We start from the raw sequence: 27,986 nt of genomic DNA, 5'->3' as shown, positions 1-27,986 counted from the left end.
TATTTCATATATGTATCGTTTCAGCGCATTATCGCCGCGCATGCGCAAAAAACTCAATCCATATACCAATAATGGAGACTGGAGGCTTTCTAGAAAAATATGCAATTGGCTATCGAATAGAGAATTTCTGAAGTCCCGATAATCTTTCTATTAATAACCAATCGTGTGACATGTGTGTTCTTGCTGGAAAGCGCCTATTAGATTTTGAAGAAGCACGTGTGTCGTATTGTGTCTCAAGAAGAAGAGAGAATTTGTTAAGAAAGCGAATTAAAAAAGAATTGCATCGTGATATTACAATCCATCTGTGAAAATCTAAAAAGGAAAAAGAAAAATCACAAATAAAGACGTGTGTGTAAAATTAGTATATAAAAGAGGTTAAGGTGTATCGTGTGTGTGTGTGTAAATTTTGAGTAAGATTCAAAGATTTTACAAATTGACAGTTTGTACTTGATATTTATAAAATCAGATCTAATTATGCTCTTATGTGTTCTATTCATATAGATGTCTGAAAACATCCTAGTATCAGCTTTTTCTATGCATGCAAAGAAACGTAAAAATCCAGAACAAGAAATGAACTGTAAGAAAAGAAAAAATAAGCATCTGTTATCAGAAGTAGCTAATAAAAAAAATATTAAACAAATGATTGTAAAACAGAAAACTCAAAAGCAACAGAATAAAAATAAATATACTTTGAATATCTCTTTAAAAAGTAAAAGTGGTATTGTCACTAAAAAAGGCAGATTGAGAATTTGTAAACAAAGTTCCTCACCTACTGCAAAAATGATAAAGTTTACAAATAAATCAAAAAGATTAAATAATCGATTACAATTAAATGAAATAAATAATGTTCAAAGTGTGCATGAAAAATCTAAATTAAAAGTAATAAAGGAGCAAAAGGAGAAAACCGAAAAAAATATTTGTGACAAAAGAAAAACTATTGCAACAATTGAAACAACATTAAGAGAGAATGCTAAGAAAGAAAATAATGACAATCATTTAAACTACATAGAATTTCACAAAGATACATTAAATAAACATGCAAGTACAATCTATTTTGGTGATCCCAATCCAACTTTAGGGAGTCAAAAATTATTTGAATGGCTGGTACATCCTTTGGAAACTAAAAACTTTTTTACGTAAGTTTAAATTAACGAGTATAATTATATATATATTTGTTTAATTATAATAGTATAATTATACATGTATTTGTTATGTATTAAAATATTAATTGTCTTATTTTAATCAGAAAACATTGGGAAAAGACTCCAATACATATAAAAAGAAATAAACCTGATTATTACAATTGGATCATATCGACATCTATATTGGATAAAATGTTGAGAGATAATCATATTTTATTCACCAAAAATATTGACATTACTTCTTATATCGATGGAGTAAGAGAGACCCACAATCCTCCTGGTCGTGCTCTTCCGAGTGTTGTTTGGGATTATTACCTGAACGACTGCTCCGTGAGAATGTTAAACCCTCAGACATTCATACCTCAGTTACATGCACTCAATGGTAAAAACACTAATTATATTTCTCTAAAAATTTTATATTATTGTTTCTTAATTTATAAAATGCGTTTTATAGCTACTCTTCAAGAATTTTTTGGCTGTTTTGTTGGCGCCAATTTGTATCTCACACCACCCAATAGTCAAGGTTTTGCACCTCATTATGATGACATTGAAGCATTTATATTGCAAATTGAGGGCAAAAAGAGGTGGAGGCTATATATGCCTCCTAATGAGAATGAATATTTGCCGAGATGTTCATCTAAGAATTTTGATCAATCGGAAATCGGGGAACCTATACTGGACACGATTGTCAGTGCTGGGGATTTGCTGTATTTACCACGAGGAACTGTTCACCAAGGAACGACCATCGACGATACTCATAGCTTGCATGTCACGTTAAGTATGTATCAGAGAAATAGTTGGTGCGATTTGCTCGAGAAACTTCTTCCGCAGGCCTTAAAACGAGCGGCCGAAACCGATAGCCGTTTTCGCGAGGGACTGCCTTTGGAATATTTAAAATATACTGGCATTGCACATAGCACAAATGCAACAGAATATAAAAAAGCTTTCAAAGAGCAAATTAAGGATCTGATAACTAATTTGATGAATTACATCGATGTAGACAACGCGGCTGATTTAATGGCCAAAGATCACATCCACTGCTTTCTGCCTCCCTTCCTCACTAAAGATGAACGAAAATGTTCAGTGGCGGAAGATGGCGAGATTATGACTACCAACGGAATTGTTAAGAATCGCGCGGATATAACATCCGAGACAAGGATACGATTGTTGAGAACGCATTGTATAAGGTAACAAAAATTATAATCCATTTTAAAAAGCAAGATATCTAAAATGAGAAAATATTCATATAACTATGTTTTACTATATTATTATTAGGTTAATAGAGGAAGATGGAAGATATAGGATATATTACTCCACCGAAAATTCCAAACAATATCAAGAATACGAACTACAATATTTAGAAACTGATGCAGAGTTTGTTCCTGGCATTCAGAAAATAATAATATCTTATCCTAACTTTATATGTGTAAAGGAATTGCCGATCGAGAGCGACGACATTAAGGTATTAAGCATATTTACTTACGTACACATATTACATTTTTACTTATATTACATTTATATAATAAAATATTTTTTTAAAAATGATTAATATATGAACTGCATGTTTACTTTATAGATTCAAATAGTGAGAGATCTTTGGGAAAAGAATCTAGTTATAACAGATACTCCTTTATGTGGTATAAATTAATTTATTAAAAAAGCCATAATAAAAGAAGTTAGACAAAAGAAAATATATAGTTCTTTAATTTATATTTTCTTATTTTTTACGCGCATTAAAATGTAAAATATATTACAGTATGTAAAATGAAAATAAAAAATTACATACTATGATAGTTAAGCATATGACACACTGATAGCAGAATATCAACCGTATATAGTTATACATAATTCGTATTATATCTTACAACGTGCAAAATATATTTCTTTCATATCATCTTATTTATTTTTAGTATAATGCAAGATTATGTATTCATATATTTCAAGTTAACAATTTTCACGTTCCGATTCTGAGTTTGTTTCGTTTCTCTAGCGTGTCATGATCTCTCTTCCTTCCCATTACAAATTCAACGTATTCTATATAGCCGTCCTTGTTTAAATCATCCTCTGCCAACACTTTATCTATTAGATCTAAAGTAAATAGATGAAATGATTAGATTAGATTAAGAATCGCTTATATATATATATATATATAATTTCTAGCGCTACTATATTGATCTTATTCAAACATACCTATAATCAAGGACAAATCTGGCGTCGCGTTTTCCTCGTCACCTTCGTGTAAAGTATGTTGAAGAGCGTGAAGAATTTCTAATCCGTCTAATTTCGTATTATTGTCGACATCGTGAATTCTATAATTAGAGAATCTATTAGCAACAGTAAATTCAATAATTTATTGGGCATAAGTGAGGCGAATTTTGACATCTCAAACGTACTGAAAGTAGTGGAACTCTATTTCCTGTTCTGTCATTTTTGAAAAATCGAGTTGATCGGCCATGGGACCGACGTCCTCCTTCAGATGCCTAAAATTATGGAATAAAGTTACGGATTCTATTCTTGAGTACTAAACTGGAAACTTAATGATTTTTCGATTCGCTTAACCATCGACTGACCGAATTGGAGGGATCAAAGTGATTTTAGAGATTTCGTTCGGTGAAGAGATGAAAAATTCCGATTTCAGAATTACCAGATCGAGAAATAAATTTTTTTATATATGAATGTCTGTATTTGTATGAATACTAGTATGAATGCAATCTGAAATACGCGGTAAAGCTAGCTTTTGCAATTTAGTTTTTAAAAATTTATGATAAATGCCATGCCAAGTACATATTCTGCGTTTTAGCAGTGTAGATTTGATGAGATTCGTAATTTTCGCATTTTACTTCGAGGATTATATTTCTTCTCGTAAAACTTTTTTTTCCTTCCATAGAATTTATTCTTTACATAGCTAAAAGATGCGCGAGAGTCGTATTTTACGATATTTGAATATATCCTATATATCTCTGGAAAAGTTCTAAGTAAAATACGAAATTCAGTCTTAAGTGCATCTTGATCCAGCTGCTAGAGCTACACGCGGGGGTCATCAATTTAAGAATTTTTATTTTGATTTCTTAAATAAAATAATCGCTCTCTGTACCATAATTTTAATGTTATTCTTTTTGCATTTCGGTCATAAAATGACAATTATAAATCTATCATTTACGATTACTTTCTACACATATTATTAGCTTCTCTTGTCAATCTTTAAATATAATTGATAGTTATAATATTAAAAAAAAAAATTGTTTTAATGAAATTATTTTTAATAAGATTATCGATACCTTATAATTAATAGTTTGATAAACATAAATAAATAAGATGAGAGATAAATAATTCTAATTAGATTAGCTTTTCAACTCACGTTGCATCGTGAAGGAGCTCGGAATCTTGCGTTAATTTGATTTCATTTTGCGGTCTATAATGATGATGGGATATGCTACTCTTAGGATGATGCGGTCCACGAAAGTGACCAGTTGCTAGGCCGAGACACAAATTAATTAAAAGTATCATCTCCATTTTGTTATCTGGAATAAATTATCGTATGTAAAGATAATATTTCTATCTTATTATAGTGTGCGCAGGGTGTCTACTACGTGGAAAAATATGGAAAACCTGGAATTTTCAAGGATTTCTTTTGTATCTAGAAAAATCAGGAAATTCGATGTCTTAATAACGTATTGAATATGCAGTATTACATATTCTTTATTGTAATTTTTGGTGATAGAAAAATGAAAATTTTATATGCAAGTGAAAAATGCTTATCTTACGAAAGTTAGTCAATTTTTTTCATTACATTTACAAATGTAGCACTTGAAACTTAAGAGGCTCTCTATTATTCCTTTGCACGAGTGAAAAACATTAAAAAACATATACAATGAAGAAACTTTTATATTAGAAAGTTGCACGAAAAAATTTTTAAAATATTTCTTTTACCTGGAATCTCAAGAATTACATCCAGTTTATCTAATATAATATAATAGAGTGTCTACCCAAATTGTCTGATCTTCTAGATATTTTTATTCAAAATTCTAGGTAAAAAAAATATTTTAATGATTTTTTCGTGCAACTTTCTAATATAAAAGTTTTTATGAGAGTCTTACATGTGAAAGAGCTTAATTCGCAAATTTAAATTAAATTTAGATATTAATTTGCAAATCGCATTTATTTATTTTGCGGCGGTTTATACACGATCGAATGTAGTTTAGAAAGAATGATGGGGGGCGCTCCACGACATTCCGAGCGGTACCCGTCGACAATGGGACCTGCTGGGACATATTCATCGGGTGTGTCGCCGTGGTAGAGTGTCTGCTTCTTCTAAGGGTCGAACACCCCGTCGGTCAGCGACAGATGGGCGGTAGAGGGGGTCCCGGTAATTATTATGCGATTACCCACAAGCCCATTGATTTAGATTGGACCCCGGGGGGGCGTGCTGCGCGATCGCGGGCCCGTCCCGATTTGTTACAAGACCATGCTCGAAAACTCAAATATACTTGATATATAGTAATCGGCGCAATTTTCGCATTCCCAGAATAAGAGATTTATTCTGAAAATATTGCGACATTTTTTTTATTTATTAATGCTCATTCAGAAATGGCGAACGATTATAATACGAATCAAAGAAAATTTATACTTATTTTAGTGTTTTTATCATACATATTTACACATATTTTACATACATTACTACACTGAGAACGAAAAGTTGTTAATTTGATTAATTACCATTTTTTAAATTGAAATATTTAAAAATTTAAGTCAAATACATCATGTTAGATCCAATATGTCTTATTTAATTTAAATACTTAAACATTTTAATTAAAGAAATAATAATCAGTTGGATGCATTTGGTCAAGTTAAGAACTTTTTTTTTCTCAGTATACTAAAAACAGTATTTAAAAAATATCAGATTTTGTTTATATATATATATATATATATATATATATATATATATATATATATATATATAACGAGTGATTTATTATATTTCTTTATCATATTATATGAAGGCGATGAAAAATTAATTTTGGACGTAATGTTTGCCACTGTGCGCGGTGTATTTACAAGAACGCGGAGAGCAAATACTGACATAGGTGTTAAAAGACACACGAGGCCGACACGAATATGGGGTACTTAGGAATCAATTTTATATAGGCTTACAGTGGTCTCGAAGCGAGAATGCATATGCTGAGAGGGGGAATCCCCGAAGGGTCTTCGATGCGCGAAAGGACCCCCCCAGGGGTCCCGCCGCGCCCCAATTCGAACACCCTCCGCGCCCGCCTATGTCTCTGTCTCTCTCCGGTGTCGAAATCTATAAATAATTTATATCATTTGGTCCATTCAATGGGAGAGCCCATATGTACCTGTGTCGCCTTACAGGGGACCTGCACCCACTCGACGTTCTCCTTCGTATCGCCGGGGCCAGTAAGAATCTCCCGCTACCCGTTGTACATCGGATGCACGGATAAGCTCACGGATTTGACACTAATGGATCGACTATATGGAGCGACGTGTCGTCGACGGAGATTGGCTACGTAGGTGCTAACGAGATCTCGCGCGATGACATGAACGTGATACACATATTTTGCATTTTTTCCGGTAAGAGTTTATTTTATTTATTTATTTATCTATAATTCTCTTTCAAAAGAGCGCGGAGAAAATCAATGAAAAGGAAACGTATTTATATAAACTAAATAGTTTTATTCACCATATATGGTACAATAATATATATATATATATATATATCCATATTCTTTATCTCTTAATGATATCTTGCTAATATACTTGATTATACAAATTTTGAAGGAATTTTTTAAAACAAATAGAGACAACTATAATCTAGAAAAAAAAAATAATTAATGCGATATTAGTTGAGCCGGATTGTTGATGCAACTAGATCTTTGTGAATCTGAATAGCAATGATTGGTATATTATATGTGTGTATTATACGCATAAATATATATATATATATATATATATATATATATATTATATTAATATATATTTATTTATACAATAACATAAAGTATTATATAATATATCATATTTTTTTGATATGTTACATTTTATTATAATGCAGAGGTGAAAAAATTAGAAAATAAAATAAAAAAGAGGAGCAAAAGCCAATTTTTCCACTAAATTATAAGTAATTTGAGATAATAATTTACATTTGTGTATCAATTAAAAATTTGCTTAAAAAATTTATTTTCATGAATGAAAAAAAATATTTTATATATGCATTTTTCATAACAGATTTCAAGTAATCAATTTAAATAATTATTCCTCTTACGATATGATGAGTGTAAAATATTTTAATACATTTTTTTACGAATTTATAATAATGTTAATTATTTCTTATAATTTACATTGCTTAAATGTGTTTCTACTTGGTTTTAATTTAATTATTTTCTTTACGATCTAATATTTGTATATAATATAATATTTGACATTAATATAATAAATATAATTAATACAATATTTAAGTATATTAATCAATGCAATTTTGAAAATTTTAAATAAGAATTAGTTCAATAATATGTATCTAAAATAAAAATTATTAATATTTTATTTGATATTATTATTTTAGTTAATAATTTTAATTATTTTGTATGGTGTATATGTGCGTGGACAAATTTCAAATTAATATTTTTTATGCATCTATATATTATTCTCTCAGAAAAAAAAAAAAAATATATATATATATATATATAATAAATTTTTTAATAATATTTTATTAAAACAAAACATATCATAATTTTCAGTGGTCATGCATTTGAAATATGCTCATAATTGTTATAATATACCGACTATTGTTACTCGGTATGTTTGTATTATATACTTATTCGCGATAAGTTATCTGTTACTGATGGAACCGGACATATGTCTTTGTGCGATACTGTATGCAAAATTGCGTCGATTGTTTCTATGAGATCGCGAAAGCCAGTACTTTTATGCTCCTCGACAGCAATTTTGAGCGTTTCCCCGCGGGATGCTCGCCGGCCGTGACTATCGGCGGGTATCTCGCATTTCAAAAGCGAGAAGAGGGTGATCATCCCTTGATAGATGGAGCGCCAGGTTAGACTGTCATAACCCTAGACTTGCAGACTTTGCTGCTTTATTGTTTTGAAATGCGAAAACGCAAATAATAAATTCATTTATTTTTTTTTACCTGTCTCGAACGTCCCGTGGTGATGGATCGATTTGATCGGCGATGAATTTGACTGTTCGATCCACCCTTCGCTATGGATCCCGGGTTCGTGGTTTTCTCTACCCTATCGCTCTCGACTTGGTTAGCGAGAACGCGTGACGACGCTTATCGACGTTTTTACATTGGAGTTTGCGTGTTGAACGAGTTGCTCCGAACGAACGACCGCTCTCTTTGAGCGGGCTCTCGTTTCGTTTTCCTCCAAATCCATGCGAAAAGTCGGCTAATTCGATTATCCCGCTTCTTTTGCCAAATAAGCGGGTGTGGATTCAATTCGCGTTTGATTCCTATATTTATTATTTGGGAGAATCTTAAGAACCAATAATTTTTCGGGATTTTTTTTGCCTGAAGAAATCAGACAATTCTCTGGAAATTTTATTAAGGCTTAAGAAATTTTTGTTGAAATTTTCTCTTTGAAGATTTTATTTTGCGCAAACAAACATTAAAAACGTTTTAATTTTATTCGGAAATTTGAATGGAAATATTTGAAAAATTTATATATATATATATATATATATATCCATAAAAAAAAAAAGCAGAATTTTTCTAAAAAGTTCTTAAGAATTATATAATCGATAATCAATTTGTAATAGTACGAACAGAAATATTGCCGCTATAATTTTACGGCGGTGATATATATTCGTTTGTACTATTTATAGTTTGATAAATCTCTTTTATTTTGCGTGGTAAAAACGAGAGTTCTGCAGAAAATCAGTCTTTTATATCTTGTATTATTTCCAAGTATGATACAGACATCTAATAAATATATTTTTGGAGTTTAAAATACACCGCAATATTCATATTGCGCAATTGCAAATAATTACAATATTTATTAGTACTGTCATTATTTGTTGCATAACCGTATGTTTTATATAGAGAGTATCATACTATATATGGTCAGATTGTGTTTCAACTTCGTTCGATTTTCATTATTAGACTGCGGTTTATACTTTGTTAGTAGATTTTGTTAGATTTCTATTAGAATCTGACATGACATTTAATATCATATGATTGATTTTTATTTGTTGACAAAGCACAGTAAATATTTGGCAAAATTTGTTTTTCTATCCGAATGAATATTCATTTTACTACGAATCTCTACTCATTATTTATATTGTACATGCTTGCTATGGGAGATATTGGACATCGGTCCAAATCTACCCCTCCAAAATCGTGGTCGTCATAAATCGCGGGTTCAAGAGCATTCTATTGTGGTAAATTCGATCGCGGTTACAAATTCGAATTGACCGAAACAAAGTTTTTGAGGAGCCAGTGAGACAGAAAGAGAAGAAAAGAGAAACGGGGAAAAAGAGGAAGAGGAAGAGAATGGATGCAGATGTGGCGAGAAAGAGAGTGTGAAAGAAGAGCAAGAGAGAGAAAAAAAGAGAGAGGAAGAGGGAGAGAATGAGAAGACGGGAGAAGAACAGAGGGTTGTGCGTGTTTGAGGATCGAAGAGGGATGGAGGATAAACTGCGAGGGGTTGAGGGAGATGGGGGGGGGGCGTAGGGAGGAAGGAGGCAAAGGACGAGGAAGAGAGAGAGAGAGAGAGGGGGGGAGGAGGGGGGGGAGGGGGCGAGTGGGATAGTGCACGGATGGGTCTCCCGTTACCATGGCGACCACCGTAGCCTAAAGCTATGCTTTTATTGATTCCAAGCCGCAAACAATGTGCAGGAGTGGATGTTTCGCTCTGTTCTCTCTCTATCCGTCTGGATAGTGAGGTATTAACGCACCCCGAAATACCGATACCCATGGGCACGTGCTCCAGAAAAGCGGGACCGGTTCGTTCTCTCCCTTCCCCCAAGGGTTTCCTCTCGTCCGTACCCTCTCTTTCTCTCTCACTCTCCATCCTCAACCCCCCCCCCCCACCACCCTTTCTTTCCCTATCCCGTCCCCCTATCGGAGTGCCCTGCGATTAATTCAGCAGTCTCTCGATATGCACAGTTCGCCGTTGCATTAAAATACGCGGACTTCAAAGTGCGTCAGCCGACTATGACGCGTCAAAGGTTACGTCGGACTGCATCTTCCAGTTCTGCGTCTCTCCCCTTCCCGATCCCGAATTTGTCGAGGTGCATTTTGCGTGCATATAACACCAACACTTTCGTACGCTTATGTGAAATATGATCTCTTTACGCGACTGCGATTACTTTTCATTGAACAGGTGCATGAAATTTTACAAAAATTTCGAATCTTTTTTGATTAAGTTATATATTATATAAATGTTATTTTTTATAACCAATACAAGTATCTTGGGTACACTAATTATACGAAAAGCTTAGTTTCGTACGATTTGCATAGCTACGATAGGGAATTAATGCAAGCGGCTAGCTCTATACGAAAACGATACATCTATCATTTTAGTGATTCAATTTGGATTAGATAAAGCGTTGCGAAAGATGTCACGATTCTAATAAAAAAAAAAAAAAAAAAAAATTAAGATTTTAATACACGAATATATTGTATATCCCAGATTGAATTGAATCTGCAGATAAATCGGCGCGCGGGGTTGATTGAAATTAATATTAACAGCTGCGGTGCAGAAGAAAAGAATCGATCGGAAAATATTCCTCTCTTCCCGTCTCGGAGGCTATCTTTTGAAAATCGAATCAATAACAATGAGCAAAACTAGCCATGCGAAAGTCAGATCGCGATTGAGTTTTCTACTCGATTACTACGAAGAAAGGACCACCCATCGCGATTTCTCCATGAACAGTTTGCCGCCTACGGATGCGTTTCAATTGCACGATATTCCGAAAAGGCTCCTCGACGATTCTCGAAATATGTTAGATCAAGATAAATATATTTTATATAATCATATAGCTTTCAACCTTTTTTTTAACGAACTTAGTTATATTTCCGCGTTAGGCTTTCTATGTGGAATATTTTATTATTATTATTATTATTATATACTATTATTACATTATTATAAAAAATTGCAAATTGTGATAATAGCTGAATCGATAAAAATGTATGATAATTTTTTGAATTTTCATGTATACATTTCAGGTATACTGAAATGTTTTGAAAAATCGGATGAGGATAAGAGTTGAATATATTTTGATATATAATATTTAAAAAGATAATAGATTTGTCTTGTGTGTAAGATTGATTTATAAAACTTTATCCAATCGATTATTAAAAATTATTTTACAAATATCTGCATCTCTCAATTACGAAGGAAAAACATTATATTTCATAATATTTAAATTTGTAATTCACACTGCGTAGCAGGAAACAGAACATTCTGTCGAACAGAATTCCCATTGTATTGTAATTTTAACTTCTCGTTATTTTCATCCTTTCTCTTCGCGAAAATTCCAGTTATCATTGCTCGAAGTAAAGATTCTTTAAGTTTAACTAACTACTTGCAATTTCAAACTATTTAATTACGAGAGATTAAAGTACTCGTTGATGAGATGGTCTTCTAATAATTATATACTGAATAATGTACGTTTAATTAATATATTATTTGTGAATTAAAATTTTATAAATTTTGATCATTTAAAAAATAATATATCTACTACCGAATCGTAATAAAATTCTACGTGATTGAAACTACGAATAAGGATAAAAATATAGAAAAAGTAATTAAGAGGGAAGGAAAAAGAAGTATATAAAATAATTATATCACTTTTCGATAATTCGATTTTTGTTTTACAAATGTATTCTTCTTTATGCCTGTCCGTTGAATTTCTTATCTCTCGGAGAAAGGAAAATCGATCCATCTTCTTCTTGTCGCCATTCGAATTCTTTTTGTTCGAGAAAAATATCGCGCTGGTTAGCAGCCGCGTTGTTTGGATACGCTCACGCTCACGCGCGACCGCCTGTCTATGTGCCCTTTTATTTACTTTTTTTTTTTTAAATTTTTTATTTTCACAGCAATCGCTCGATTGCAGGCGTGTCGCATTCTGACGCATGAAAATGGCCCAAAGGGATGCGCCAGCCATGATCGATGCTCCATCCGATCGGAGTCTACCGAAACTGCCCGTCAAATAATATATTCATAGCTTCCGGATGGTTGAACGCGACTCTCGGAAACCAGCCCCGCGACCCCGCAATCGTGTCTACTCCCCTCTCCCTCTCTTCTGCCAACCTGCTCGTTCGTCTCCCCCCCGTTTACCTCCCCTCCGCCACCCCCAATGCGCAGTCCATCCGCACGCAAATCGACTGTCGAATAATTATCGAAAATACAAGCGCGGCCGGCTCGCGGCGCTTTTTTTTTCCCTCACCCGTTTTGTCCTCTGCCTCGCGGACATACGATTAACTCTTTGAGCTTTACCGATATGCCGCTCGAAATATCGTCGTGTTATCTGAAGCTTTTCACGCGCCATTGCCGCATTCCGTTCAATCTCGCATGTTCATGTAAGGTCGCATACATATTGGCCAGTGATTAGCGCAATACTTTACGTATACCTTCGATATTCTAATATATACATATTCAATATCAAATTGCTTCGCACTATATATCAAGCTGATACTAAAATTATTTTTTCTATGGATACATATTGTCGTGATTATACTTTCGATGAAAAATTCTCAATATTTGATTAAAAGATAATATAAGCTTTTTTGTATCATTCGAGCTTTTCGCGAGTTTCTCATCTATTTACTTTACGTTTTTTTATCGCGTGTATAAAATTATGCAAATCTCGTTTAAATTCTATCAATGTATTTAATGATTAATAAGTTTATAGAAGTATAGTCCCATTTATTTTAGTATTTAAAATTTATGGTTTATCATTAATTAACGCGTAGCGAGATTGTGCAGTTCGACGGTGATTATACGATTTATCCTTATCTTTTCTTGCATCCGAGGCTTCATGCACATTGTATCTTCATAATGCATAATTGGATTTGTTAATGTATTCTGTTGATGCCCGACTAATTATCGAGCATTGATAATTAGCTGCACTCGATATATAGCAATTTGTCAAAGAAGAGCAAAGTCGTGAAATTTGTCATGTCAACGTTGTAATTATACTGAATCTTTTCGCTGATATTTTTGAACTATCTTTCAATATTTCAAGAGAGATAAAAGCGTTTTTAGAGAAAGCCAGAAGCAAAATGGTGAGATGTCATGGCGATTTTTCATACGCGTATATTCTTGTGATAATCACGCCTTCGAGAGAGGTAGAGAAATGGAGAGAGAGAGAGAGAGAGAGAGAGAGAGAGAGAGAGAGAGAGAGAGAGAGAGAGAGAGAGAGAATGTTCTCTTATAGTCTGCAGCAATTTCTTTCACCGACAGCATGATTGCAGACGACCGAGGCGATTTTCCACATTTCCTCCTCGATTTTCGCGCTCTACACCCTGCTCTTTTCCGCTCCGAATCGTACATCGGACGAAAAAAAGGACGAGGGTTTCCTTCCCAATTTTCGCCACACTGCCTTCGTTAGTTCGATCGATCATGCGCGAGTCGCGATCGAGAAAGATAAAAAATAGAAAAAAAAGAATACAGAAATGACAGCCAGGATAAAGATTCATGCGAAAAGAGAATACGAAGCGTAAAAAAGTTAGAAATTTTTCATTAAAAAAGACAAAGACAATGCGAGGGATAAATTCAATTAGGATCAAGATTGATCAATTTTAATTAAATTGGTCCAGAATACAGTATATTTTTAATTAACAATTAAAATTGTTTTAACGATTTTTGTGAGGAACGAGAGGAAACGAACAGAGATGACAGCGAAAGAATATAATATAATCGTTATGACCTTACTTTTTCACGAATGCGATCCAATAGATATATGTATACTGTTTCAAAAATATTTTCTATTATTCAAGTGCTTCGTGCAAAGAAACGTTTATGTTAAAATATTTATTTCAACATTTTTAGTCGTTGGATTGAATCTACAGAATCGTCCGAGAATGATTGTTTCATCACCCTCGCACGCTTCTTTCACACGTTCGACGCGATTCGCATTCAACTACACTCAGCTAATTAAGCAATACCTAACTGTACGTTTTGCATCACAATCGTTCGCAAACATTCGTGTTATCTACGTGACGGGCCCGCATAATTCTATCCCGGATTATTCCCGGCCTCTGCTAAATGATAGAAATATTGTTACGCCTTTCCCCTGCCCTCCATTCCTCTCGTTGCTCTCGCTCTCTTTTCTCTTCCTTTTTTTTTCCGCTAAACACATGTAAGGGGGAGAGACACGTTGGAATGGGGTAAAGCTGTAAAGCAACTCCCTTACGCTCTTTTAATCCCGTTCTCTCTCTTTCCCGTTCTTTCGCATCGGCTGTTTCTGTTCAACTTAATGGCGGTAGCGGTCGCAGCAGCGATGGTATAGGACACCTAAGTGTGCAAAATTATTTTAAAAATATTTTCTTTACCGCGTTAGAGTCTGAAAGCTGACCCGATGCGTGCGCTGGACCGGGGAAAAAAGAATTGGAAATGCCGCATGGCGGTTTTTCGACTTGCCGCGGTTTTCAGACCCTCTTTCTTTCTCCGCACGCGACGGCGACTATGTTTACTTCGTGTACGTGTGATGTGCGCGCGTGTATTCAAATACTATGTCTCTTAAGTTTGTGATCTTCGCGGTTGGCTATAACGAACCCCGAGGACTGAATATGTTTGCCTTCCGAAGACTATCGTAATCGTTAAAACTAAATTTATTAAAGGCAGTAGATAAAAAATATCTTTTACTCAAATTATTAAGCCTTTCATATGTATGTCACTTTTAGTATTTTGACAAGATATGAAATTATAATTTGCATTTAATCAATTTTTTTTAAAAGAATTAACTTGTTTTCATTGATTGATATTATTTTATATATATTTTAGTGAGATATTTTTCTTCTCGTGAAAACGTATTTTATTAGTTTTTTTAAAGAGAGATAGATATAAAATACATAGATCTCATTTATAAATAAATATATATATATATTATACATATGTACGTACATATGTGTGTAAGTACATTTTTATAAACGAGAGCTATGTATTTTATATTTATCTCCCTTTAAAAAACAAATTTTCATAAGAAGAAAAATAATACATTAAAAAATTGGAAGAATTAAATCAAATTAAAATTACAGCGTGAGATGATCGTGTATGATCGTTGGACCGATTTAAAAAAAAATTGAAGATACGATTCGTCGTTGAAAATTCGATTCCAATTGTACGGGAGAGCATATATTTTTTGTTTTCGCGAATTGTATTATATGATTTAACTTTGACGACGGTTATTTGGGAGTTATCGGAAAATTTTACGTACATTATTTGCTATAATAAGTGACTTTTTCATTAAGCGAGAAGTAGATTTCGATGAGCGCGCACTTGCACACAGCTTTATATTTTATCTATACATCCTTTACACACCTTTTCTATCCCATGTACTTTTAAACCATCCTCTCTCACCAGGCGCCCACTTCGATACTTTTTACACGATGCTTTTCTCTTATTTTGAACCCTCTCCCTTGGCCTGGCCAAGAGTTTCCAGTCAGCGTTACGTAGAAAACGTTGAACTTGTTCGAGAGCTTTTTCTCCCACGGAAAAGAAGTAGCGCCGAGCGAGGATGGAAGGAATGGACGGAAAATGTCAAACAAATTTATTACGTTTTCGCGATACAAAACTCCATGACATGGCTTTTGTACGTTTTTTATCAAAAATAATAATTACTGAGTGAGCAAAAGAGCAAATCTTAGAAACTATATTTGCATTCGGATTATCCATACGACATAACTGGCAATTATTAGCTCGTAAATAGTCTTTTTAATTTTTTTGACATTTTTTTTAAATTACATTATATATATAAGACTTTTTTTTAATCATTATAAATTTAATAAACATATGTATATGTATATATAAAAAAGTCTTAAATAAATAAAATATATTAAGAGGATATATATATATATATAATTCTTTAATAAACACGCACAAAATATCTATCTTGTAGATATTAAATTATAATATAACAAGAGATACAATATAATGAGAGATTTTTATCAATACCATACAATACATGTATAAGAATCTATATTAGAGACATTATTCAATGATTCTCTTAACTCTTTTATATTTAATAACTTTAATTGCAAAACATTACTTTGCATTCGATATATAAAATGAAAATTAAAAATTGTCCAAATTATCAGATACGGAATTTATACCGTTGTAAATCTTTATTAAATATATTTTTTTAACATATTTTTCCATTCAAGAGATAAAAACTCTCATTTTCTCTCACGCATATCTATCGGCAAGTCTCAGCCTGATCAAAATATCTTCGTCGAATACTTAATTACTTCGATCTCGCTATCTTGTAGATGGCTTGCTCTAACAGCCATGTACATTATATACAAGGAAGACTTATGATGGGGTTCCAATTTGCCGCGGGGCGCCGTCAGGCTGCGTTTAACAACTTTTTAATGGAGGCTTGGCGACCATCGTCAGCCTCGGCCGCCAACGTTGAAACGTTAATTCTAACGGGTGTCATTCTGAAAATAAGTTACTCCGTTTCATCTCGTGAATGGAGGAAACGCGTTTTTCTCGTCGTTTTTTTTTGTTAAAAAAAAAAAAACCAAAAAAAAACGTATGTGGAGACCATTAAATTGAAACGTTATATATATATTTTTTTTTTAATAAACCTGTGCTGGGAAAATTTTAATATATTAAAATGTGAAATCGGATAGAGCCTTCAGCATTTTATAGAATAACTTAGACAGTTTGAACAAAATACGAAATATTGTTTATATATTTTTGGTTCAAAAAATAGAGTTTTTAAGTTGACGTTTCAACATACTGTATTTATATTTATTTTTCTTTCTCCACACTCTCCTAATTTATAATTAATATAATTATTGTTTTATAATCTATTTTTATAATATACTTGGCGTCATTATAATAGGATGCGACATTATTCTTTGTCTATCTATATTACTTTATAATCACTGAAATTGCATTGTAAATCTTATGTAATTGCATGATCTTAATATGCATATAATCGGTAATTATTTGCGAATGCAATCGGCGAGCGCTACTTCTTAATTGTAATAATAACATAAAGTTTTATATCTAAATTGTAAATCAATTAATATTATACATTGTACTTTATCTATTGATTTACGAAATAATTCTATAAATTATTAATTTATGATTTTATTATTTATATTAATATTTAAAAATAATATAAAAATATGTTTATATAATATTATATATATATATATATATATATATATATATATATATATCATATATATAATAGTAAAAGTGTTAATTTAATATAGATTTTAACTCATTCTTTTCCATTATTCAATAAGCTCGATGTAATAGATTTCATAAAGAGATAATATATAATAATAATATTTTAATAAAATATTATTTTCCCTTTCTCTCTCTCTCTTTCTCTCTTTATTATATACAACATATCGGAACTAAAAGATACTGTCATTATAACTTTTCAATTTTCATTACATTATTTCTGATGCTCGTGTGTTCCCGCAGAAATTGGTAGAGCGCAAATTAACAAATGTAATATTAATAGCCCCGCTTTTAATTATTCATCGTATTTTCTAGTAACGCGATGAAAGGGACATTATAAGGTCTCGGAAAGAAGGAAAATTATTCAACTACGATACCTTGGTGAAATTCGCGATAATAGTAATTAACCAGTGCACGGTTCTCCGGGGGGGTTACCAGTTCGTATATAGTTGGTGTCCATGATTGCACGCGTCGAATGGCGCGATCGATTTTTCGCGCGCGTACACGCACGCATCTCTAAACGCAAGCGCTAAACTTTCTCGCACGTACACACGCACGCACGGTTACATATGTACGCGCGCTCTCGCACACGTGCACGTCTGCCCGAGCCATCGCTCTGGGGCCCTCGCAGAATCTCGCTCAACCCCGCCGACTCTCTCGCCCACCCACCCCTCGACAATTCTCCATCCCTGATAAGCGTCCGCGCGTCCCCCTGTTGCCCCCTCGCTCACTCGTCGTCTCGTTCTCGTTCTCCCCCTCCCCTCTCCCTAAAGCCATCCTCTCGGCACGAACATCCCCCTCGCCTCGTCGGTCTCGTCTCGTCTCTCCTCTCCTCTCCTCGTCCTCTCGCTCATCCTGCTTTTCGACCCCCTCGCCCCCCCCGCCCTCACCCTCATCCTCACCGCCTCTGCCGCCGTTCTCCATCTAACCTAGCGCAGCATCCGCGTTCTGGAGCTGCTCTCGCAGCTCTCGTAATCGCATTTGACGTCGCTACGTTTTTGTTTCAGAGCAGTACGTGACGCTTCCGCCCGTGAGGGCTCTTGGCAAAACACGCAAGGGAGGAAAAAAGAAGAAGACACCGATGGAGAGGGAGAGAAATAATGTGTATATCTACGTGTATACGTTTATGTGTGAGATAAAGAAAGGGGGAGAGAGAGAAAGAGCAGAGAAGCAGATAAGGAGGAAGGAAACGACAAGAGAGGAACGGACGCGCGAACATCCGGAAGAGTGGGAGGAAGGTAGTGGTAGATAGGTCGGGGGTGTACGTCGAGGATCGAGAGATCGAATGGGAGGCTGACCCTCTTGATCGTCTCTCGGATCGGACGGCGTCGACGACGACGACGACGACGACGACGACGATGACGACCAAGTAGCCGAGGAAGGAACTCTGTCTTGTTTTTAAGGACGGTAATTTTTGCCAATATTTCTTGGCATCGTTTATTCTCTTTGCTAGCGACGCTGTTACGCGCTCTCTCTCTTTCTCGACTGATTTTATATCCTATAAGGCGAAGTATTTGATGATGGAAAAATCCAGGTCCGATTCTTCACAAAGAAACAGCAAGGAACAGAAGCATTTGGAGAGGCGAATAAAGATTATGAAGATACCGAAGATAATATTTGCGTATGAGGATCATGATATTTACAAACGTTGCCTGCATGATATTTATGTTATAAATTATTTTTGTAAAAAATGTGTGCACACATATATACCTTTATACATATATATAATTATTTGTGTATACACACGTAAAATTATATATGCAAAATTATCAGAGATATTATATTTTTTCAACTGTACATACTGGAAATCAATTAAAGAAGAATGACGTTCGTTTTAATATTGAGATATCAATAGATAAGATATTAAATTGCGAAAAAAAGGCTTTTTATCAAGGACAGACAAAACTCTGTTGTTTAAAATAGTCATATTTTTAATTTAAAAAATTGAAAATTTGTAATAAATTAATTCCTCTTATTAATTTTTATTCTTCTTTAGCAACTAAAAATTATTCGTAATATTTAAAAGTAAAAGGATATGTTAGGATATAGCCCAAAAATTGGCAATACTTTTCGAACTAAATTCTATAATAGTCCTTTTAGAATCAAATAATAAATATTCTAGGTCCATATTCAACACATTATGATATAAAAAGATAAATGTATTATAAAATATATTTACATAAATAATTATTAAACTTTATCTACTTTATGTTGAAAACAGTATCCAAACGAAGTTTTAAAGTGACACAATTGAGCAAAATTATATATCTCAAAAAAAATTACACTCGGCAATTAACTGATCACATCTACAGTCGCGTTATACATACGATAGACAGGGGTAACAGTACCGTTTAAATCGGACAGTAACGTTTAAATCGGACAAAAGTCTCCCTTACGCACAAGTCGGCCGACACGTGCTTGCCAATTTGTTGGCCGCACGTGTCATCGGCGAAACCACGTCAAAATATTGCTCTCGATCTGAATAGGCCAATTACTAGGCTCTGTAACCAAAAATACGCCCATCTATGCGGCGGAGATTTTCTTGAAATGGGCATCGTTTTAATGTATACTTCGTATGCACTTCTCTGTGAATGGGTCATAAAGTTGTATGTACATAGGCTATTTTGACGTAAAATATTCGTTTAAAAATACTTTTGCTGAATTTTCACTCATTATAGCAATCGTAGATCGCAATAAGCTTTGTGAAACAACACGAATCCGAGCCAAGTACGCAACGACAACGAATTCGAAGTCGCGGCCTTTGTCGGGCGTCGCACGAAGGGGGAAATTTCGCGCGCGGAAGCTTGGCAATTCCGCCTCTTTCAATTCCTCCAAAACAGAACGCCCACGGCGCGTGTCAACACTCTTTCGAAGGTCGTAATTTTCTCTCGACAATGCCTAAAATTCAGGCAAAGCGGGCCAATTCAAGACCGAACGAGGTCCCTTTGAGGTTTCTTTCATTGTCGATGTAATAATTCGCTTTAACGGTCTCGTCCCGTTCGTTCCCATGATTCGCAGTTTATTTTTTTTCTGCTGTTTATTAATATATTTTGTTTTGTTTGCTTCATAATACGCAATAAATTTTTCTCCTTTGGCAAATAATGAAAAATACCCACAAAGAAAGAGAAGATTCAGTTTCAATTACAATGCACGGTAACTATATTTTCTATTAAATAATTAATTTTCTATTTATTGTGTTTATTAATTCTATTTATTGTATATATTTCTGATTAAAATATCATTTCTCTTTTAAGTATTTTTTAGATTAACTATGAGATTATTTTTGTACGGTATCTTTTTGAAATTTTCCGCGTGATTCTTCTTCTTCTATCAAAAGTTTAACAATATCCGATTTGTCATCCCTTCTTTATGATAAGAGATATCGCGAAAGATTCGTAACGAAATTAGAAAAGGAGATAGAAATAGCTATCATCTCCTTTTATTATAATTTCGTTACGAATCTTTCGCGATATCTTCTACTATAACAGTTTTATAAAATTGTAAGAATTTTATTTAAAGTATTTACAACATTTTTACACTATTATTTTTATTAAATTTTAGCAACAAATGAATCTGTTTGATTATCTAAATGATAATTTTTTTTTTTTTTTATAAAAGATTTATAGTATTTTTTTGCCATTTTTGATTTAATATATCAGATATTTTCTAACGTTATTTCAATGTCTTAAAGCTTTATAAAATCAAAACAAGATGAAAATATTATTATTTTCTTTGCAATAATCTTTACTCGAAGCTGAGAAAATATAAGAGTCTTCCAATTTTTAATATTATATAACTTTCTAATTGTTGCCCTGACTTAAATATTCACAATATCTGCTCGTATATCGCAAATACGTACGCGGCAAATGTAAATTGTAATGCGATGCAACGATTATTTACGTAAAGTAAAGGATGGGAAGGAGAGAAGATGGAAGGAGGTAAAGTACTCGATAATTTCATCTCTTCCTTAATGCAGGCGTGCATCTCGTTGCACGCGAATGACCGCTCTGGCGCCGACGAATTCCACGTGGATTTCTATGTAACGTCAAACCACTGTTTGTATACGACCGCCGTTTGATCGATCTAATTCGCAAAGGGTAGATCATTAAGATTAGATTAGATTTTATGGTGCTCCGGTCTCGTCGCACGGACCATATGCAGGTTATATACACTTTGTAAGGGTAGTTGGCGGCACCCCGATGACTTGCAAGTGAAATTAAAAATCAAGAACATCGACGTCCGTATGCGGGCAGTTTATACTAAATTTTGTTATTTTATACTAAAAGAAGAGACAGGTAAAATTTCCAAGGAAATCAGAAACAGCGTTGATTTGTAATTTATATCTGAAAGTTCATAAATTATTTTCTTATATTATATGGAAAATATAAATATATGAGGTATTGTACTTTTGATACGGTAGCGTTATCGATATATCACTTATCGTATATGTGGAGTTATTCTGATTACTTTTGTCGGATAATCAGAGAAAATATTGTTTTCCTTTATTTTATTGAGGCAGAATCTTTCGATCCTGTTTCGATAGCGATAAATACATGTTAAATAAGATAAAGAATAATGTAAATAAATTAGATGCATTATTTATACTTTGCGATATATTCTTAGCAGAAATCATGTCAATCATCGTTTGAAATCCTATACCGATAACGGTGACAATCGTGTTTTGCCCAGATGGGCAAACCGCCCACTAATTTTATGTCTCACATGCGCACATATACATCTATAACTATAAAGATATATAGCTGTATGTAATATTTAGCTGTATTGCCATACAATATGTATGTATAATACATATATATTTATATATTTCTGAAAAAATATAATATTATTGTTGAAGCAGAAATATATGAAAAATTTTATATATTTATAAAATGTAACGTATATGTAAAATTTATTATAGCATATTTATAACATTTTTTGCATATATCGCATCTTTAGCAGCGTGCGTGTGGTAAGTCGCGGATTGGAATATGCATTACTTCATTTCTGACATTTTAATTTTCATTAGTATTTGGATGGAATGTTATGTAAATTAGTGTAACACTATGTAAATGTATAATAATATAGTAGTGTGAAAAAATGATATAAAAGATATGCATACAATTTTAAAAATTAGATTATAACTATAAATAAGAAACAGATTTTAATATTCCTGCATGAGTGATTTAATATGAAATGAATTAGAAAAGGAAATATAAAAGTACAGATTTGTTCACGTACAGAAAAGTTTTATTATATTGTATATACTTTTTATCCTTTATTATTATATATTATATAAATTCCACATAAATAGCAAATGTACTTTGATTAGCGAATTATTTTATTTAGGATGTGTAATTTTTAATTATTGAAAATTCATATATATTTATAATTTGCATGTCAAGCTAAACACAAATCATAATTATGATTAATTTTGAAGACCTTTTGACAACTATTGCAATAAGTTTATTTCAATATTATATTGATGTTGCACGGTTAGATGTTGTTTCAAAATATATTAAAAAGAGATTGACTTTTTTTTTTAATACTTTCGTTACAAGTAACGATATAATACAAATTTTTTATTATCCTTTTTTTTTTATGATATGTACTCATTTTCCTGTATTTCTTGAAGAAATTTTCTATTAATATTTTTCTCTTTTCGAGGGAAGAATCCAAAAATTTGATAAGTTTTTACGCTTACAAAAAATTATGTGAAAAATTCAGGAACAATCTATTGATATATTGTGCTGAAAATGATTGAGAATTGTTGCGAAAATTATCAGAGATATATAATATGTCCCTGTTTTATTTTGAAAGTATATTATTTAATACAGGAACTTTTTCATATCATTTCTTACAGTCGGATAGTTTATTCGCGGCTAGTGTGACAGATTTCGACCACGCCCTACCGATATGGTACCCCCTTTCCGAGCTACCCTTGGATTCACTGACGACGTATCGAAAATTTGCTGGCTTTGATCTGCACGCGGCGACTTTTCCGGCACCGCATGTTGTGTCATCGTTTTTGTCGGCGACACAGCCTTTAATGAAGATATTCAAATCACGATGATATATCATTATTTAGGAAAAAATATTAGAATATTAAAAAAATATATATATAGAAAAAAAATTAATTATACGCAACTTCGGTTCTTATATATTTGTCACTATTTTCAATATTGTTATCAAATACTTATTTTTTCATGCAACACTACTGTATTTATTTTATATCGTTAAAAAAAAAAAAAAAAATTTGACAATTTAAAAAAATACTTTGTATAAATCAAGTTGTTTTATATTTTTTCTCTCAACTAAGAATTATATATAAGAGTGACATAATTTTGATAAGTTCAGATTTCGATACAAAAAGGCTGACAAAAAAGTTCTCTATATTTATTTATGACAATAAAAATTGAATTTACTGTCATTATAGCAGTATGTTTCATATTTGTGCTAAATATATCCTTTTTGCTCTTAATTATTTTGCAGTTTATTATAATCGGACGTAATTACATAATAAATATTACTTTTTTAGCTACAAACATTTTTAGAAATCTTTTTCAACGTTTTTTTTTTCCAAATCGTTTATTCTGTTGTTTATCCTGTTTTGATCAGGATACGCAGTTGTTGGTGGCCCAGTTTTCGGGGTAGCCAGCAAATTGACTTTTGCCAGTTCAATGAAAACGGCGGCGGCTGAGCCTTTGAAAGCGCGCCGCGTAACTTCTGAGATGTCGATGCTTCGAATGAGCTCTCGAAACTTTACATTTCTTCGTCGTGTTCTCTTTTCGTCGCTCCGTTCGATCTCGCGGAAGCTCATCGATCTCCCTCGGCGCGGTCGAGAGGAAATTCTTCTCTTTCTCTCTCCCCCGACGTCTAGCTGGAGACGCCTCGAAGAGGGCGCAAGGACGAAGAACTCTCGCGGAAAATCGAAGAGCGAGGGAATGGCTCCCTGTGTCTGACGCGAGCGCGCATATTCCACTGCGTCGCGAGAAAAGAAAATACGCGCTCCAAGAAGAAAGGAAGAAAAGAAGAATAAAAAGGAAAAATAAAGCGCACGCGGAAAAGAGAGGAGAGCGAGTAAGCACAAAATATACAAAGGAGCGCGCGCGAGACGGTGGGGAACTTAAAAATGATATCCACTGTGAGACAAAGTAAGACTAGCTTGGCGCAAAGAAAGCCAGAAATGAAAAATGGAAATGCCGGCAGCTATAGCGATGCAAATCGCGAAGGGACGACGAATGAGAGCGTAGCGAACGCACGAGCAGAATAGATAATCTATGCTATTCAGTATAATTGGTGCGTAAAAGTTTTATGGATATTCTTTTACTAAGGGCCTGTTTCCTACTAATTTAAAGTCAAGTGCAATTAAAGCAACTTTTTGGGATTAACAGCAAAGAATAAGCTATTAAATAACAACTGTGTATTGATATCTTTTATATTATAAGTTTTATCGATTATATATAATTATATACATCGCGTTATGTCAGTGAATATCATTGAAATATCAAATCAAGCTTAGCAACATAAAAATTGTGAAGATGTTCCGTTTTATTAAATTTGCTTTTTCTTTGAATTTAGAAAATTTAGAGACACGTAGAAATAATCGATTCTAATCTTTTTTTTTCGATAACTGGAGATTTGGTTGAAAGGATTGAGAAAAAATTTCAAAAATTAAATTAGAGAACTTTACGGGGTCTTACAAAGCCAATCAGCCAAAATGCGAATGGGCGATCTCGACGAAATCTCGAAAAAAGGAAGAAATCAAGAAACGCAATCTACCGCGTTCCGACCAAAAAAAAAGTGGAACGTGCGAGGGACGACGGGAAAAAGAAGACGGGGAAAAGATAGAAAGAGAACGGAGAGAGAGAGAGAGAGAGAGAGAGACCGAAATTACAAATCCTCCAAAAAAGCCAGGCGCGAGATACACAAAGACATTTAGCGCCGGGCCGAATGCATCTCACGGCGCAAACGATGCACCACCGCGACGCGGCACGCAGGTGGGTCACACAAGCGTACGTGTACATTACAATCAAATCCCGAAAAAGAGGGAAAAAAATTAAAAAAGCTATCTGCCGCGAGATAATAAAAATGAAGACGAGAGCTGCGCGCGGTAGAAAAGAGATACGGCAGAGAGAAAGCAACGGAGAGAGCAAAACAGCGTTTTATAGAAAGAGAGAAGCGAGAGAGACGATAGAGAGAGAGAGATGAGGGTTGAGAGCGGGAAGGACGACGATGAGGAGGACCGAGGTGGTAAAAAGGGGAATCTCTCGTACGCCATATCTCTCTTGGCGCGTATTGGTGACTGGGATGAAGCGTGTGCGTCGTTGGAAAAGCGCTACACGCTGGTGGTCCCGGAAAGAAAATCGCTCGCAGGCTATTTTCCGGAGGAATTTTTATTGGTACGCGCGCCATGTTGGCAGTGGCGACGGGGGTGCCGCGGGACATCCCGATGGCCTGCACGATTGGTCGTCGCTGGGGCGACGCATCCAACACTGGACCAATCCGCGCATCTGCCACCCTCTCGTGTCGTCGGGGGTAACGGTGGCGGCGGCAGCGTCGCGGGAACAGAGGCGGAGGGCGACCGGTTACGAGCAACAACCCCCTACCACGGACGACGACGACGGCCGAGAGGCAACCCCTCGTACGCGTTCTCTGCTCACTCACCCCCGCGCGGAGTCACCGGGATAACTGCATTTCGCGGACAGAATCCCACAAGAACTCACGGCGAGCGGTCGCCCCCTCTGACTCGCTCTCCTGTCGTCATCGGGTTTTCCCACCGCGTTGTCCTTCGTAGGAAGGAAGGAAAGAAGGAAGGAAGCAAGGAAGGACGGAAGGGCGCGTCGTGTGCACGTCCTCATCGCCGTCGTCGTCCTCGCCGTTTTCGCCGTCCTCGCCGTCGTCGCCGTCATCGTTGTCGTCGTCGTCGTCGTCGTCGTCGTCGTTGTCGGTGCGCGCCATTTCTTCATACCGATTTGCACGCCGCGCCATTTCTCGCCAATTACTTCGATATTCGAATTTTCAAGGCCAGCTGATCCAGCCGAACGCCCGTCGACACCCTCCCCCTCGCGGGGGTCGCGCACCCTTCTAATTGGATCGACGAGATAATCGGATTTAAATTGCGACCGAGTTGCGTTGATTATCCGCCGTCGTGTGTCCTCTTGGCGATTCATAGATTCTTAAATCGATATCGTGCATCGTTTTAATTGTTCGTGTATCTGCTATTCGAAGAGCAATATCAAAAGGACTTTTGCATCTCGAACTGTTAACGAAGAGAGAATTCAAGGAAGAGAGATCCGTCTCCGAAAATTTTTCACGTGTCTTGGATTTGGATTTTTTAATCGAAGAATTCTTGGAAGAGACCACATCAGAAAAGCATGAAGAAAGAGAACCACAATTCTAAGTGAAATTTGAAAAAAAAAAGAAAAAAAAACGCTTATCTTCATTTGTCAAAAGTGCAACGAAACTGCAGTTACAGGAAAGAAGCACAGTCCAAAAGAACTATATATAATTAATCTCTGTTAATAAATAATATTTCACGCGGATGTCCATTCTACTAAATGCGAAATGAACTGATAAGAACAACTGTTGCAAAAATCTATTGCTGCCTGCAAATTTTTACGAACATTAAGACCGTATACATCACATATGAAAGTACGTCACACGTAAAAACTACATATAAAAATCACATATAAAAATATAAACTTATAATTATAATATTAACTATTAAATCTTTCTAGATACATATATATATTACTGAGAGAATCAAAGACTATATAAAAATTGGATTAGCGGTGAAAATCTAGATTAATTTAAAGCTAAATCGATAAGCAATATTTTATACATAATTATCCGATCTTGATTTTTTTAAACTTTTCAAGCACACTCATACACACAAATGGATCTCGTTTCAATATTTATGATGCGATAACATTTAAAATAACTATCACCCATAGCAAGAACCTTCAATAATAGTGATACTAAAGGTGTGCAGCCCTGCACGAGTGTTTTTGAGAAGAGAATGTTTGAAAAAAAAAAAAGATATCTTTAGAATTGCTCGACTGATCTTCTTGGAAAGTTCATAAAAAATACATAACGGCAGATCATACAAGATATATTATTCTTTCTAAAGGAGCCGTTGCGCGTACTCCGAAAAGTGTTAAGTATCTTGAACAGAAGAAACATATTTTCTCGCGGATCCGGCCTTTCGTTAAAGTCACTGACAGATCGCTGGAAGATAACGAGCCGTTCTTCGCCGGAGTCCTCGATCTCAAGGATCTTTCGGTGCGTCGATCCGAGAAGGATAACGCAATCATCGGGGACTTGCGTTAGAAAATGTCCTCGTAGATAGTCGAGATTCCGCTCAGGTGCTACCAATACGAGCTACCTCGACCAGGTTACCCCGGCATCACCCTGGCTAACGATTTGTCCGGAGGTACCGGGGGTCCCG

General features: G+C 34.5%; 1 protein-coding gene and 1 pseudogene across 4 annotated transcripts; one reads left to right on the top strand and one right to left on the bottom strand.

Annotated features, from left to right (window-relative positions):
* On the top strand, positions 1-19,006 carry No66 (Bifunctional lysine-specific demethylase and histidyl-hydroxylase NO66). Of its 4 annotated transcripts, XM_070308240.1 has the most exons (7): positions 1-410; positions 502-1,136; positions 1,247-1,524; positions 1,597-2,329; positions 2,418-2,604; positions 6,513-6,731; positions 18,547-19,006. In XM_070308240.1, the coding sequence occupies exons 2-6, from the start codon at positions 502-504 to the stop codon at positions 6,669-6,671; spliced, it is 1,992 nt and encodes a 663-aa protein (XP_070164341.1). In that variant the 5' UTR covers positions 1-410; the 3' UTR covers positions 6,672-6,731; positions 18,547-19,006. The 4 variants fall into 4 exon arrangements, with proteins under 4 accessions (XP_070164341.1, XP_070164344.1, XP_070164342.1 ...); XM_070308243.1 differs by having other exon boundaries at positions 1-1,136; XM_070308241.1 differs by lacking the exon at positions 18,547-19,006 and having other exon boundaries at positions 6,513-6,776.
* On the bottom strand, positions 6,128-13,815 carry LOC138939997 (uncharacterized; annotated as a pseudogene).
* Positions 19,007-27,986: the final 8,980 nt, after the last annotated feature.

This window comes from Polyergus mexicanus, unplaced genomic scaffold, assembly GCF_030449975.1.
Source record: "Polyergus mexicanus isolate NDT 795.1 unplaced genomic scaffold, iyPolMexi1.0 SCAF_15, whole genome shotgun sequence".
NCBI lineage: Eukaryota > Metazoa > Arthropoda > Insecta > Hymenoptera > Formicidae > Polyergus > Polyergus mexicanus.
Note: the sequence above shows the minus strand (reverse complement) of the source record. Positions and strands in the feature narration are given on the sequence as shown.

Bases quoted from the DNA above. Each gene is read 5' to 3' on its own strand.
- No66 (XM_070308240.1), top strand. From the start codon at position 502: ATGTCTGAAAACATCCTAGTATCAGCTTTTTCTATGCATGCAAAGAAA. The intron at 1,137-1,246 runs GTAAGTTTAAAT...TATTTTAATCAG, and splicing joins GAAACTAAAAACTTTTTTAC to AAAACATTGGGAAAAGACTC. The intron at 2,605-6,512 runs GTATTAAGCATA...GTCGCCTTACAG, and splicing joins TCGAGAGCGACGACATTAAG to GGGACCTGCACCCACTCGAC.